The 14,599-nt window shown below is 40.1% G+C and overlaps 1 protein-coding gene and 1 pseudogene across 3 annotated transcripts in view; one reads left to right on the plus strand and one right to left on the minus strand.

Moving 5' to 3' along the window:
• The window catches only part of NR3C2 (nuclear receptor subfamily 3 group C member 2), a 278,667-nt gene that overhangs the window by 108,550 nt on the left and 155,518 nt on the right, over positions 1-14,599 (minus strand). For 2 of the 3 annotated variants that reach the window (XM_077815358.1, XM_077815356.1), the window contains exon 3: positions 7,622-7,773. In XM_077815358.1, the coding sequence (XP_077671484.1) occupies positions 7,622-7,773 (152 nt within the window). The remainder of the gene's footprint in view (positions 1-7,621; positions 7,774-14,599) is intronic. The other variant, XM_077815357.1, reaches the window with a different exon arrangement.
• On the plus strand, positions 1,485-1,788 carry LOC144264065 (transcription initiation factor IIA subunit 2 pseudogene; annotated as a pseudogene).

Consider the following 14,599-nt stretch of genomic DNA (forward strand, 5'->3'; position numbering starts at 1 on the left):
TTCAGAGCAGGCCTGTAAGATCATCCTCCCGTGGTAAGATCCTACTTTGGGGCTTTGGCTTCAGCTAGGGCTCCAAGCATCTTGTTAGCTGTCAGGGAGCACCAGCGCTCAGTTGGCTTTGTGAATGCTGACAGGCAGAAACTCTACCAAGTTAGCTGGCAGTTGAGTGGCAGTTTTGAGAATGTCAGTGGGTCTTTAGGTGCCTAACTACTTTTGAGGATCTAGGCCTTAGTTTCTCTATGCATCAGTTCCCCATCTGTAAAATGGGAATAGTAGTAGTACCCTACCTCACAGAGGTGCCGTGAGGATAAATATATTAAAGATTGTTATATCTCAGGTAATATGGTTATGGGAGCCATATAAATACCTAAGATCTATAGATCCTCACTATCAGGGTCCAAGGGGTCATTGCTAATTAGAAATTGGGCAAACAGAGAAAGGCTACGCTTTTATGAATGTAATTTTAACACTGATACAAACTAACTAGCAGCACTCACAAAACTAAAAAAAAAAATCAAATTAGGGCTGATCTTGTGGGATAGTTGTAGTGTTTTTCAGAGCTATGCAGGAGGCCCAAATTTAAATACCTATCTTGGCACCTGTTTGTTGCTCTCTAGGGCAATGCTCAGCCATGGGGAAGGGAATGATTTGAATCATTCAACAGTAACTCATGAACAGATCAGCCAGAAGAATGGGAGTTATAATTTGGAGTCTTAAAGTGGAGAGAATTTAAAGCGACAGAAAATGATGGCACACTTAGCACTAGTTTACTAACACCTGACCTGTACTGAAATCACTGAGAAGTCTTGAAAATGAAATTCAGTCAGATTTTTTTTTTTAAATTTCTTTAAAACACTAGCAGGTTTTTAGATTTGCTTGTTGTGAAAGCATCAGTGTTTTTCCACTGTTCTAGTCATTAACAGCTTCAGTTTGTGGTTCCGTATGGCACTGAAGCTGCTAAAATCGTCACTCGCTCCTTGCTAGTTTTGAAACCAAGAGACTGCATCAGCTAGAGTTTTTCTGGAACATAGCACCAGAATGAGCCTGCTCCATTAGTATTGTACACCTAACATTTATTGCCAAGTTTTCAGTCTCACTGTGCAGTTTGCTATGCAGTTCACACACGTCCACAGCAGCAACAGAACACTTTTTTTCCTCCAATAACTTGTAAACGACCTACTGTAAAATGCCTTGCCTTTAATTAATCTTCTCTCTACTTATGCTAAACATTGCTTTTTCCCCTTTTTCTCTTTGTGGTGCAGCTGTTGCCATTTCTGGCTCCTTTTCCATCAGTCTCCTAAGGTTTCAGCTACTGCAGCCAGTTAGGGGCAGGAAATAACAGTAGCCATTACCCCACTCAGCACTCTTGCCTGCCTGGGAGGAAGGGTGGAGGTATCCTTCCTATTTCTATGAAAAATTGAAATCCGGTGGCACTTTCAAAACCAGGGATGATCAGTAAAATTTTTATTTTGCAGTTGTAAACCATGGCACATCAACTGTATGGAAATACTACACTGGGAACAGGTCAGCTTATACAAGCTCACAAGCACTCAGCAGACTACCCCTCAGTTTGCACTTAAATTCAGGCTGTAAATTCAGATTGGCACAATAGGTCAGAAGCAGACTCAATTTCAGGGATCCTCTGAATACATACAGATTCTGAGATAACGTATGGACATTTGTATAGAACAATGTTGAATTCAGAAAGGTCACTGACCTTGTGAAAGCTGTTAAAATGAAAACTGCAGCCTGTGATGGAAAAATACTGGTTCCAACACTGCAGAATGAATAGGAGAATGCAGAGAAGCACAGGAAAGGATTGTGTATATAATTTATTCTAGAGATGGGGGTGCAGACAAAAGTAATCCTTGCTAGCAAACATCACACAATGGTAGTACAAAGAAATCTCTTAAATTCAGTTTATTCAGCATGGACAAAAATATTGCTTTTTAAGCGACAACACACTTTCCCTCTCTTGTTCATCAAAATAATGTTTCTAATAAACTTCTATTCTCATAGCAAAACTAAAAAGAGAACTTTGTTAACGAAGCAAAGTCTTTAAGAATTTTCTAGCATTTCATTCTGCTTGTTTGGTATGCTTCTCACCTTTTTTTAGCCTAGAATTCCTAATTTTAATAAAAGAAAGGCATTGTGACAGAAGCATCACCAGCAAGCATGGAAATTTCAAAAGACTACTACACTGAGGTGTCCCCAATGGTACAGCCTGTAGAATATTCATGGGACTTTTATATCAATACGTGTAATATGTATCTTTGTATTTCTGGCTTGTTAGGTGGGTTTCTTGTGAAATCTGCAATTGGCAGGAGGGGAGGGGGAATTAATGCAAAGTTTCCAAAGCCAGTTATAAAGATACTAGAGTTGAGCGATTTTTTCCCAGTGAATAGAAATTAAGCTGAAAAAAATCAGCAAATAGTTTTGGTTGAAAAAAAAAAATAGATTTGGGAAATGTCAAAACAGTTACGACATTTTGTTTCAAAACTAAATTTTTCAAATGCAATAAATCAAATTGACATTTTATTTAGAAAATGCTGACATTTCACTTTGAAATGTAGTTTCGAGTTGACATTCAAATCATTTAGTTCTACATGAATGAATTTTTTTCGGTTTTTCCTTTGTCAAGAACACCAAAAATATTTTATCTCTGATCGAAATGAAAATTTGTTTACGGGTGTTTTTTGGTTTGGTATTCACACAGCTGTAGCAGACACACAGACTTTGAAATTTCACTCCCCGGGGAGTGGGAGCATTGACTGGTTTTACCTGTTTCAGGAAGCAAGGGGAAAACAAAGGTCCACAACTGTATACAATGTCCACCTGAACAGTCTGGTGGCATTTCTCATTATGATCCAAAACTGACATGAGACTGTAACCTAGAGGGCAAACCCTGCTAGCTGGGTTTGAAGAACTTTGAGGCCTACCAGATTCCCCAACATGGAAGACAGTTTGTCTTATGATATGTTTTCTCTGTAATGCTTTTGTCCTAAAATAAACGTACTGTGCTCTATAAAAGCTGGTTGGTCACTAGTGCACATTCTCATAGGCCTTTGTGAGAGAGCGCAAAACTGTGAATTCAGGGCTAAGGTCAGACCTGCTGGGATAAACACAATGAAGCGCAGAGGGAGTGCAAGCCTAAATATCTGATCTGGAGGAAGCGGAACGCAGGTCCCTCCCCAAGAGAGGTGATGGCAAAAACTGAGACCTGACTGGGAGCCTGGGAACTATGACAGACGCACCTTAATTTCTCTTTCATTTCTATTCAGAAGCATGGAACTCTGAGAAATATGTTTTAAATAGCATATGGCAAAGCAATTGGACAACTGCTTAAATCTGAAATATATACTACACACAGCCTCAAAAGAGGAAAGGTGGTAGACTTTCTGGAGAGGGAAACTATAACGTAATTCTGCCAAAAGAATATCATGCATCTGGCCTGATGCTAAATGGCTGCAGAATACCTTTGCCTGCCAGAAGAACTGCATCTGTCCTCCAGCAAATTGGCAGGCTGGCATGTTAAGATGATTCTGCATCATTTTATGGCAAAAAGATTACCCTGGGTGGATTGCACAGGCAGATTTGTAATTCCCTTGAGTAGCTTGTGGATAGGAAGCTTGATCTTTTGGTCCAGTCTGTTATCCCCCATTCTAACGCACAATATGGCAATAAAGAACCATCCATAAACTGGAGTTGGTCATCCCCAAGCCCCAGGTTTTGGATGGTCAAAATTCTTTCAGGAGTTCAGAACCTTCAGAAGTTGCCACCAAAGAATTTTTTTTCCTCAGTGGAAGCCTATTGAGGGGAAGACTTGGAGGACTGATATGCAAACCTATACCAGAGATGATATATCTCTATAAGCTGTTCACTGAGGTACACATCAAATACTTACTGTACAGTATCCAGTGGCCAGTTTAAGCAAAGGAAAGCATGTAATTATGCTGGAGGCAATTTCCTCGGGTCAAGAGTGTTTCCTTAGCTTATCAGAGAATCATAGAAATGTAGGGCTGGAAGGGACCTTGAGAAGTCATCCATTCCAGCCCCTGTGCTAAGGCCCAAGTAAACCCAGAACATCCCAGACAGGTGTTTGTCCAATCTGTTCTTAAAAACCTCCAAGGATGGAAACTGCATAACCTCCCTTGGAAGCTTTTTTCAGAGCCCAACTATCCTTACAGTTAGAAAAATCTTCTTAATATATAACCTACATCTCCCTTGCTGCAGATCAAACCCATTACTTCTTGTTACACCGTCAGTGGACATGGAGAACAATTGATATAGTTCCACTTTGGGACAGTTCTGTGGAATTTAGACAAACTAAAAAGAAAATGGGGCATGGAAATGAAAATCCTGAGACCTCACATTCAGGGCTTGTCTACACAAACTGTTTGTGGCAAGGTGGGGTGTAAATCTACCCTATACTAGCCTGCCACAGACTAAATATCCATGTGGACCCTGCTGCCATCCACTAAAAGTTCTCTAGTGCACTTTGACTTACCTACTTTGAAACCTAAGTAAATCAAAGCACACTAGGGAACTTTCAGAGCATACAGCCCAGTTTCCCTCTCCCTCCTGTCTTTCTAATTCCCCCAAGCCTCCTGCACCTCAGTTCCTTCATTCCCCTGTATACCCTAATTCTCCCCACCCCTCTTGCTCCTGTCATCTCATCTGAACCCCCAGTTTCCCCTTTCTATCATCTTTGTTAAATATATCTGGTGCACTAGGTAGCTTTCAAAGAAGTATTTAGGATTTATAATAATTTTTTCCATTAATTTTCATAAATTTCATAAATGAAAGGGTTATCCTTAAGCAGAGGCTGGCATATAAGAATCTTTCCCTTCATTGGAACTCATGAAGAGTTGACCTCTTGGAAAATGGCCACCTTCTCCCACTGTCACAGCAAGAGTGAAGCCAGCAGATATATTTGCGAAGATCAGCCTGTGGTGTAAGTCCTACTGATAACAATTGGAGATGCCCTCCATTTTGAAAGAGCGCAGTTCTATGTGGAATTCTCCTTTGTGAAATTTGTCATCCCCTGCTGAAGAAGAAACATTCAGTATAAAAGTAATGGGAAAAAATGTCCATTAATCCTAATAAAAGCTTCAAATATAGCCTATGTACAAGATTTCTGTGAGTGCTAACAATAAGCAGAGTTAAAAACATCTGCCTTATTCTGTTTAGGTCATTTAAGAGAAAAAAGGAAACACTGAATTCTAAATATCTTAAAGGATCGTTTTTGAATATTAATTTTAACTCAAAGTAATTAGTCAATTTATTTGTAAATTCTCAGAAAATTCACTCAAAGACTAAGTAATATAATTTTGAGAGGATTGCTGTGTTCTTCATACATAATGAAGTGCCTGAATCCCTGCTTTAAGTGCAAAACTCAACTTTAACTAAGAAACCATGAGTGGCACTTCCATAATTAATATATTTAATATCATACTTCTGACTTTCTATATTCTACATATATTATATAGAGTTTTACTGCAAATTCTTGCATACATCTTCACACAGATATAATAAGCCAGAGAAGTGAATAAAAATATTTCAATAAAATTAAAAAACTCCCAACTAATGTATGTAAATAGGCACTTATTTTTGTTGTACATCTGTCTAAAATTTGCCACATGAAGTGCATTTTAAATGAGTTTTTTAAAAAATGGAGTCGCTCTTCAAGCGATACTAAATTAATATACATTTTTGGTACACTTTTCCAAGCTTCCTTTCTGACACTCCTATAGGACAAAAAGATTTCAGTCTACCTAGTTAACTCTGAATGCTAATGATTCAGTAATTACTTATACTTGCATTTTAATATTACATTTATTGCTGATTAAGGGGTATTTTTTCCCCACCAGAAGTTTGGTTTCTGTGACTTGAAAACCAAATCTCAGTCCCCTGGTACCTCCTAAAATGACTCCTCCACACCTTTCCTTAGAATTGTATGAAGGGATAAGGAAAGCCATCAAATAAGTACACCAAGATGTTACAAACTTAAAGCTATACAATAGCTTGAAACATTGATTTTAGTGAAATTTTTTACACTAAATTAAAAGCTGGTAGACACTTGCTGGAAAGGGAATATGTGGGAGGAAACTAAAAGTGTGGTGGTGCTTCATACATTAGAGCTATGGGGAAAACCTTGCCACCTAAATATTAGTACTAGAAACCCAGACCAAACTAGCCTCTGGAGTGCCCATCTACTAAGGTTTTATGTTAAAAAAAATTATCTGGTACCATAAATTTGAATCCTCCAATTTAGACAGTAGGAAAACGAGCAGCTAAAAACTGAGGCCAGAGGCTAAGAAACTAGAGTATCAGACCTGGTACTACAGAACGATTAGAGAAAATTTCAAAGCTAGTTCTGAATGCTTTGTAAAGTGATGAATTAATTCCATGCCTTCATAATCCAGCAAGTTTGCTTCAGTGAGGAGGATACCTTTTGACTACAAAAGATGGGTATTACATGAAGACTTGACTTCAGTGAAAAACTCTCTCAGCCCTGTAGGTCTACTTAACACAGGTACAAATCCATTTTGCTATTCTGTTATCAACAAACTGATCTAAGGCCCACACAAAAAAACGTAATCATATGATTAATAGCACACCTCTTCGGTCAGACTCTACTCTTTCCCCAGAACCAGCTGGGCACTGTAGAGAATACATTTCCTCCCAAGATACGCCACTTGTCATAGTCACTGGAGGAGCAGTCTATTTATTCACAAGCTTCTTATTTGCTAAATAGTCAACAAAAAGCCCTACACAAACCGTGGTCCTTAATCACTTATGTTAGTGAAAACCATAACATCTGCCACTTGAAAATATTTTACATTTACAGAGAGTTTGTAAATAACCTTTTTTATTTTATTCAGAGCTCAAACCAATTAATACAAGACAACACCAAGCTCCTGCAGCACTCAAGGTTATCCCCATGAATTCTGTCAGAGGTGCCCTGGCAAGAGCATTTGTACGTTAGCTAGCATAATAAAAGGAAAGGCAACAGCCCAACACCCACTTGGTAATGGAAATGCCATATTTAAAAACACCAATTAAAATGTAGTCTTGGAGAGAAAATCTTAATGCAAGTGCAGACCATCATCATTTACCTCTAAGTAATTTGAAAGCCTCCAATCCAGGCTTTTTCACCAAGATTCACTGGCCTTCAAGCCACCTCTCTTTTTTTGCAGGGGAGGGGGAATATATTAAATGAGTCTATGGTTATATAGCTGGCCTGCGTAAGTCTTACTGTAGCATAGAAGCTACATGTTATGGTAGTAACGGAATTCTGAAGCACAGTGAGACACTTCCCAGGTTTTATCTAAAATTCTCTTACAGCTCATGAAAGATTTGGGTATATTTGTGGCCAAATAAAATTATTTTCTGTATGTCTAACCAAAAAAATAACTGCGGGATGGAGGAGTGGGAAGCTGGCTTGGTGGATATAAAGCGAAGTGTTTAAGGTGTACATTACCTGGAAAATGCCTGGAAGTTTTATGAAAAATACTGCTTTAAAACTGCTGAGTTAATTCAACAAATATTTTTTAAGACTAACATTGCAGAATTAATCATGAAAATATAACATCAGAAAGTGAATAAAAGAAGCACCCACATGAACATTTACCTTCCACTGCTCTTTTGAAGAAAACTTTGCAGCTGCCACAGGTAACCACCCCATAATGACATCCAGATGCCTCATCCCCACACACCAAACATACTTTGGAAGGTCTTGAGGATCCAGTTGATACACTTCTAAGTGAGGAGCTGGGGAAAAACAAAATGAAATGATTAATATTTCAAAAAACACTGGCCATAATGTAGAGTTCAATTAATAATTTATAATAAGGTGTACTGCTCGAAATATCTAACAATTAGAGACCCAAAACTCTTTCTGGCACTGCCTCATTGCATACAACCACAGTTGCCTTAACTAGTATATGAAATATTTTTGTTGCTCAGTTAAAAATACCCATAAACCTATCAATGCTCAAGTGAGAAACTTCCAAAAGGGCAGTTGTGTTTACTGATAGTAGATAACTAAAATAAATAATAATAAAATAAATAAAACAACAATAACAAATCATCTTTAATTTAGCAATACAAGTGTTCAGTAATGTTTTGGTGATGCACTAAGCAGTTATTTCTACCCTGACTTACCACATTACTCCATAAGTTTACAGTTAGTTAATATTTCTGTTCATATTACATTTCATTAAACAGCCTAATAGCATATATACTTTTAAAGTATGTTATTTCAAAAAAGCACAGAGAATTTTTCTGTAGTATTTTGCATGCCAGAATAGGGGAGAAAATGTTGGAGGCGTAGGCAAAGGGTTCTGAAACTTCACATATGGGCTAGTATCTTTCAGACTTCAAGAACGTGGCACATGGTGGTTTGGGGTTGAATTGGGGTTTTATGCACAACCCTCAGTAGATGGCAATCTTGCGGCATTCCCCCAGGGGAGCTGCAAGTGTCATTGTGTTTCAAGAATACTTGGAGTCAGTTCTGCTTGCTGGTCTGGAGATTCCTCATCCCCTTTAGGGAAGCTTGTGCAACTGGCAGTGCTAGTTCAATTCGTTTCTTGTGCTCAAAGAAGCAGTTGCTCTAGAATAAGGAAGGCTTCTGACTCCATCTGCCACTATTGTATACCTATGTCCAGGCACAATCTTGCCCCCTAATATCTCATCGCTTCCCTTGGCAAGCGCAATCAATTGACATTCTTATGCGCTCACCTTTAATGTAACAAGGATAAATTAAAAAGTATCCACAAAGAGTTTTATATTGAGTTTCAAATAATTATACTACAGTATTTCAAAACTGCACATATCTGCTAAAATGGTATCCTACAGTAGCAGGATAATTTGATATTAACAGTGAAAATTTATCTTCTAATGTTCTCAAGCTCAAAAATGTGTATTTATTTGTTCCTCACTGTGAAATAAAAGAGTACTCAGGGATTTTTAATTCATGGTAATATCTTATAAATACATTTTCTCAGTGTAGTTCAACTTTGTCTGAATCTACAGCTTCACTGAATGAGCCACAAGGAGGTCAAGTGATTTATCCAAGGTCACATAATTAATGTCAGTGGCTCAGATTAGATTAGAGACCAGGACTCTACTGGTTCCTAGTGCTTTGCTTTAACATCTAAACTACACTGCCTTTTAAATCACAGCACTCAGATATTAATCACAACACTGGAAATGATATTGTTCCTCCAGTCTCGTCTCTGCTAATCTGTTAAATTTACTAATCCTGCTCATTATGCTATTTATACACTCATTATATTACAATGTAACACTGTCTGATAATTGCAGTGATGGCAATATTTTATTTATTATAAAGACAAGAGAAAGACTTGACAAATGTTTCTGAACGAATAAGAAACATTACATTTTTCTCAAGTTGTAGTCATCCATATAATATATCCCCCTATAACAGCAGAGAAAACATACAAGGATGGTCATTTTAATAAATCCTGAGTACACTACACAACCGGGCTGCATTTATAACTTAATATTTTCAAGCATTATAGTTGGATACATAATCTGCTTCAATAATGAATAGGGCTGGTCGAAAAATTCTGTTAAAACTGTTTCTTGATGAAAATTTGGAGTTCTAACTAAACAAACTTTTTGCAAAAAGTTCTCTGCTTTCACCAGAATATTTCAATTGTTTGTCAAAAAACTGCATGAAAACTGAAAACAAAAATATTTTCATTGACACTGAAAATATTTTTATTCTCAAATGCTGCTGTCCCATTCTCCTGTGTGGCTGGGCTGCCCAGCCAGACTTTACCTCCATGATGCACTATGGAATGTGAATGCCAGGGTGCACTATCTTCCTTCAGGGAAGACTGTGGTGCATCATGGCAAACAACTTGATCAGGGAGCGTGGCCTATATCGCAGTATGGGGGCATGAAACACTGCAATTACAATTCCTATGAGGCACTATGGTGGCATTTCAGAATTAAAATATTTTGATTTACAGCCAAAATATTTTTGCTTTAAATTTTTGAGGAAAACTTTAAATTTTCTGTGAGGGAAAAAAGCATTTCCCAACCAATTCTAGTAATGAATTTGAAATTCTGTTCTAACTGGATTCACCAGGTAAAAAAGAGAAAGCAGACACAGCAGGACAATGGTTGGTTCATGCTTGACGCTACATACTTACACAATGTTTACCTACTAAATACATTCTAAAGCATATATCTACTATATATTTAACTGTGGATTCCTTATGCACCCATAAGCCTCCCACCAATTTCAGTGACAGTTTGGGTCAGGATTGGATTATAAATGAATAACACTATTTTTTTTAAAAAAAATAAGTTTGTTATGTTCCTGCATGTCACACCTTCACCTTTGTTGTTTTAAAAATGATGTTAAATTACTTCATACAGTATGTACACTTGTATGTGTAATATGGAAAATTTATAAAAGTGATCACTTCTAAAAATTTACTGTAATTCATACTGTAAATCTTGAAGTCAGTCATTCTGTTCATGAAAGCTATTACTTACTCAACAGGGATGCACAGATGGTTACACCTTTTCCTCCTAAAGCACTCTTATAATCAAGTTGTCAAGTTTTTCCTCAATGACTTGACTTAACCATGACAAACAAGATTACTGAAACAAGCACTTTAAAAAATTCCAGACCAAATATTCAGCATTTCACTCCACAGAACTGGATTTCTAAATCTTTCCACCAGATTAAATAATATCTGTCAGATTTTACATTTATTGAAAGAAACAAACAATTTAAGAATGAAAATAAACAGTATATTTCTAAACCAGGAAATAAAGTACATTCACTTTGAAACTGCATTTGCCTTAAGAACTCTCCTAGTTATGTTTCTCCCTCAACTATAAATTATATGAACAAGGACATTATCTTCCTCTCCTTGTCAATCTGCCATATATTACAATCCCTGTGCTCATGCCAACAAAAATGATACTATGGAAAGGATTGTGATTTTTAAAACATGCGGATGAAGAAATCTGGGAAAAGGTATATGGATGTGAGTTAACATTAGACATTCAGAGACTAACAAATTTGAGCATAAGCTTTTGTGAGCTACAGCTCACTTCATCGGATTTCCACTGAATGCATCCGATGAAGTGAGCTGTAGCTCACGAAAGCTTATGCTCAAATAAATTTGTTAGTCTCTAAGGTGCCACAAGTACTCCTTTTCTTTTTGCGAACACAGACTAACACGGCTGCTACTCTGAAACCTGTCATTAGACATTCAGTTCAATTGATTAGAACATTGATTATTCTTAGCTCTTTTTCTAGTTTCGTTCTTAAAACCACATATCATTTGGCAAAAACTGCTACTTCTACAGGTCAAATGAGACCAAAAATTAGTTTGCTTAGGTAATGAATTCTTTGGGGGGGAAAATGGTAGACTGATCAAATGAAAATGAAATTACCAAAGAAGGGTAGGAGTTTTACCAATGACTTCATTCGGTTAGACCAGTAATTAAATGTTTTTCAAAATCCCTTGCAAAATCTAAGCAAGCTTATATCTGGATATGGCTGAAATAAACCTAGTTTTCAGAAAAAAATCACGAAAGGAAAATTGCTAACTTAGGCTCGAACCTCCAAAGGCTTATGCTTAATTTTGCGTGTTGAAGTCAGACTACTCACATGCTTAACTATTTTGCTGAATGAAGACATTAGTAAGGCTGCAATTAAACTGATTTTTCCTTTGTTTTCATTAACACACCATTATCCAAATAAACATATTAATTTACCTGTCAATATTCATAGACAAACAACAAATATAATGCAAAATACTGGTTGTCCCCTGGGCAGGGTAGATGGAAGGAGGTTGGATCAGGGTCCATGTCTCCCGGGCTCTGCACTACCACAATCCTCCTGCTGCCCATTTCTCATAGGAACCGTGCAAACCCGCAAGATCTCTCTCCCTCACTCCCCTATCCCTATAGCTGTGCTGGGAATCAACATGATGGCACTGTGTTGGCCACTTGTCCAGCACATGCACATGCATACAAGGAGGGGGCAGTTCCACCATGCAGGCACTCAACTTGCCAATCTAGGCAGCTGGGATTTGAATGGGGTGCACATCTTGGTCATGTGGAAATCTACACACACACACAGGGCTGGAATGGACCTCAAGAAGTCATCAAGTCCAACCCCCTGTGCTGTGGCAGGACCAAGTAAACCTAGACCATCCTCAAAAGGTGTTTGTCCAACTTCTTTTAAAAAGCTTCCAATGATGGTGACTCTATGACCTCACTTGGAAGCCTGTTCTAGTTAGAAATTTTTTCCTAATATATGCACCCTAAATCTCCCTTGCTGTAGATCAGGGGTCGGCAACCTATGGAACGCATGCCAAAGACAGCACATGAGCCGATTTTTAATGGCACGCTGCTCCCTGCCGAGTCCCAGCCATCTGCCCCGCTCAGCCCGCTGTCGAACCCACGCTGAGACCCTGGCAGGCAGCAGCATGCCATTAAAAATCCTGCCAGCCCCGGCCCGCTCTTCTTCACCCCCCCCCCACCGGGGCAGGGTGAAGAAGCTTGGTCCTGCCGGCTGCAGCGGCAGGGCAGGAAAGCTCCCCCCACCCCCACCTCTTCCCCCAGTGTGCTGGGTTCCTAGTCCTCCTCCTCTCCCTCCCTGCTGCCGATTAGCTGATGGCCCCTGCGAGGGAGGGGAGAAGCGGAACTGCGTGCTCACTGCTCCGGGGAGGAGGCGGAGAAGAGGTGGGGACGGGGCCTTGGGCAAGGGGGGTGGAATCACCCCATGGAGCACCCCCATGACCCCAGCCCACACCCCCAGCCCTCTGCTCTGACCCTTACACCTCCCTCAACACACACCCCAGCCCCCTGCCCTGATCCCTGCACCCTCCTCACACACACCCAGCCCTCTGCCTTGATCCCTGAACCCCCCCACAACCCCAGCCCTGACTCCAGTACCCCCCCACACATACCCAGCCCCCTCACACCCCGTGTCCTGACTCTTGCATCCTCCACATTCCCACCCCCACCCTGAGCACCAAACGGGAGCTCCTGCACCCCCGCCCCACCTTCCCACCTGCACCCCTTGCACCAAATGGGAGCTGCCCAGGTAAGCACTCCACACCCAAACCCCAACCCTGAGTCCCCTCTCTCATTCTAGCTCCTGGCCAGACCCTAAACCCCAACCCCCAGCCTGCTCCTTCACCCCCAGCCCTATGCTCAGTGCAGAGAGAGAGAGAGGGGAAGAGAATGGGCTAGAACCAGGGAGAAGGTAGGTACCCACTCTATGTGGGCAGGGCTGGGATCTCAGACCGGCAGCAGGCTGAGCGGGGCCAGCAGCCGGAACCCTGGCTGGCAGGAGCTGGTGGACTGAACCCCAGACTGGCAATGGGCTGAGTGGCAGTGGGCTGAGCTCAGCCCACTGCTGGCCTGGGGTCCCGGCTGCTGGCCCCGCTCAGCCCGCTGCCAGTCTGGGGTTCTGGCTGCCAGCCCCTTGCCAGCCAGGATCCCGGCTGTAAGCCCCGCTCAGCCTGCTGCCGGGATTAAATTAAATTAAAATGCTCATTTTACACCACAGGCCTCACTCAGCCTGCTGCTGGCCTAGGTGAAGAGAACCCCAGGCTGGCAGCAGGCTGGCGCATAAGATCAGCATTTTAATTTAATTTTAAATGACGCTTCTCAAACATTTTGAAAACCTTGTTTACTTTACATATGACAATTGTTTAGTTATATAATATAAAGACTTAGAGAGAGAGACCTTCTAAAAAACATTAAAATGTATTACTGGCACGCGAAACCTTAAAGTAAAGTGAATAAATGAAGACACGGCACACCACTTCTGAAAGGTTGCCGACCCCTTCTGTAGATTAAACCCATTACTTCTTGTCCTACCTTCAGTGGACATGGAGAACAATTGATCACCTTCCTCTTTATAACAAACTTTAACATATTGGAAGACTGTTATCAGGTCCCCTCTCAGTAGTCTTAAGAAAAGAAGAAGCTTGCCCAGGTTTTTAATCTTTCCTCATAGGCCAGGTTTTTTAAAACTTTTACCGTTTTTGTTGCTCTCCTGTGGACTCTTTCCAATTTGTCCTCATCTCTCCTAAACTGTGGTGCCCAGAACTGGATACAGCTGGGGCCTCACTAGTGTGGAGAAGAGTATGACTATTACCTCCTGTTTCTTACATAGGATACTTCTGTTAATACACCCCAGGATCATATTAGCCCTTTTTGCAGCTGCATCACTTTCAGGACTCATATTCAGATCCTTTTCAGCAGTACTACTACTTAGCCAGTTATTCCCCATTTTGTACTTGTGCATTTGATTTTTCCTTCCTAAATGAAGTACTTTGTGGTTGCCTTTATTTAATTTCATCTTGTTGAATTCAGACAACCTGTCCTCCAAAGTGCTTGCAACCCCTCCCAGCTTGGTGTCATCTATACTTTTTATAAGCATACTCTATTCCATTATCCATGTCATTAATGAAAATATTGACTAGTACCAGACCGAGGACTGACCCCACTAGATACACCCTCCCAATCTGACAGCAAACCATTGATAACTATTCTGAGTATGGTCTTTCACCTAGCTGTGCACCCACCT

Source organism: Eretmochelys imbricata, chromosome 4 (genome assembly GCF_965152235.1).
Source record: "Eretmochelys imbricata isolate rEreImb1 chromosome 4, rEreImb1.hap1, whole genome shotgun sequence".
In the NCBI taxonomy this organism is placed as follows: Eukaryota; Metazoa; Chordata; order Testudines; family Cheloniidae; genus Eretmochelys; species Eretmochelys imbricata.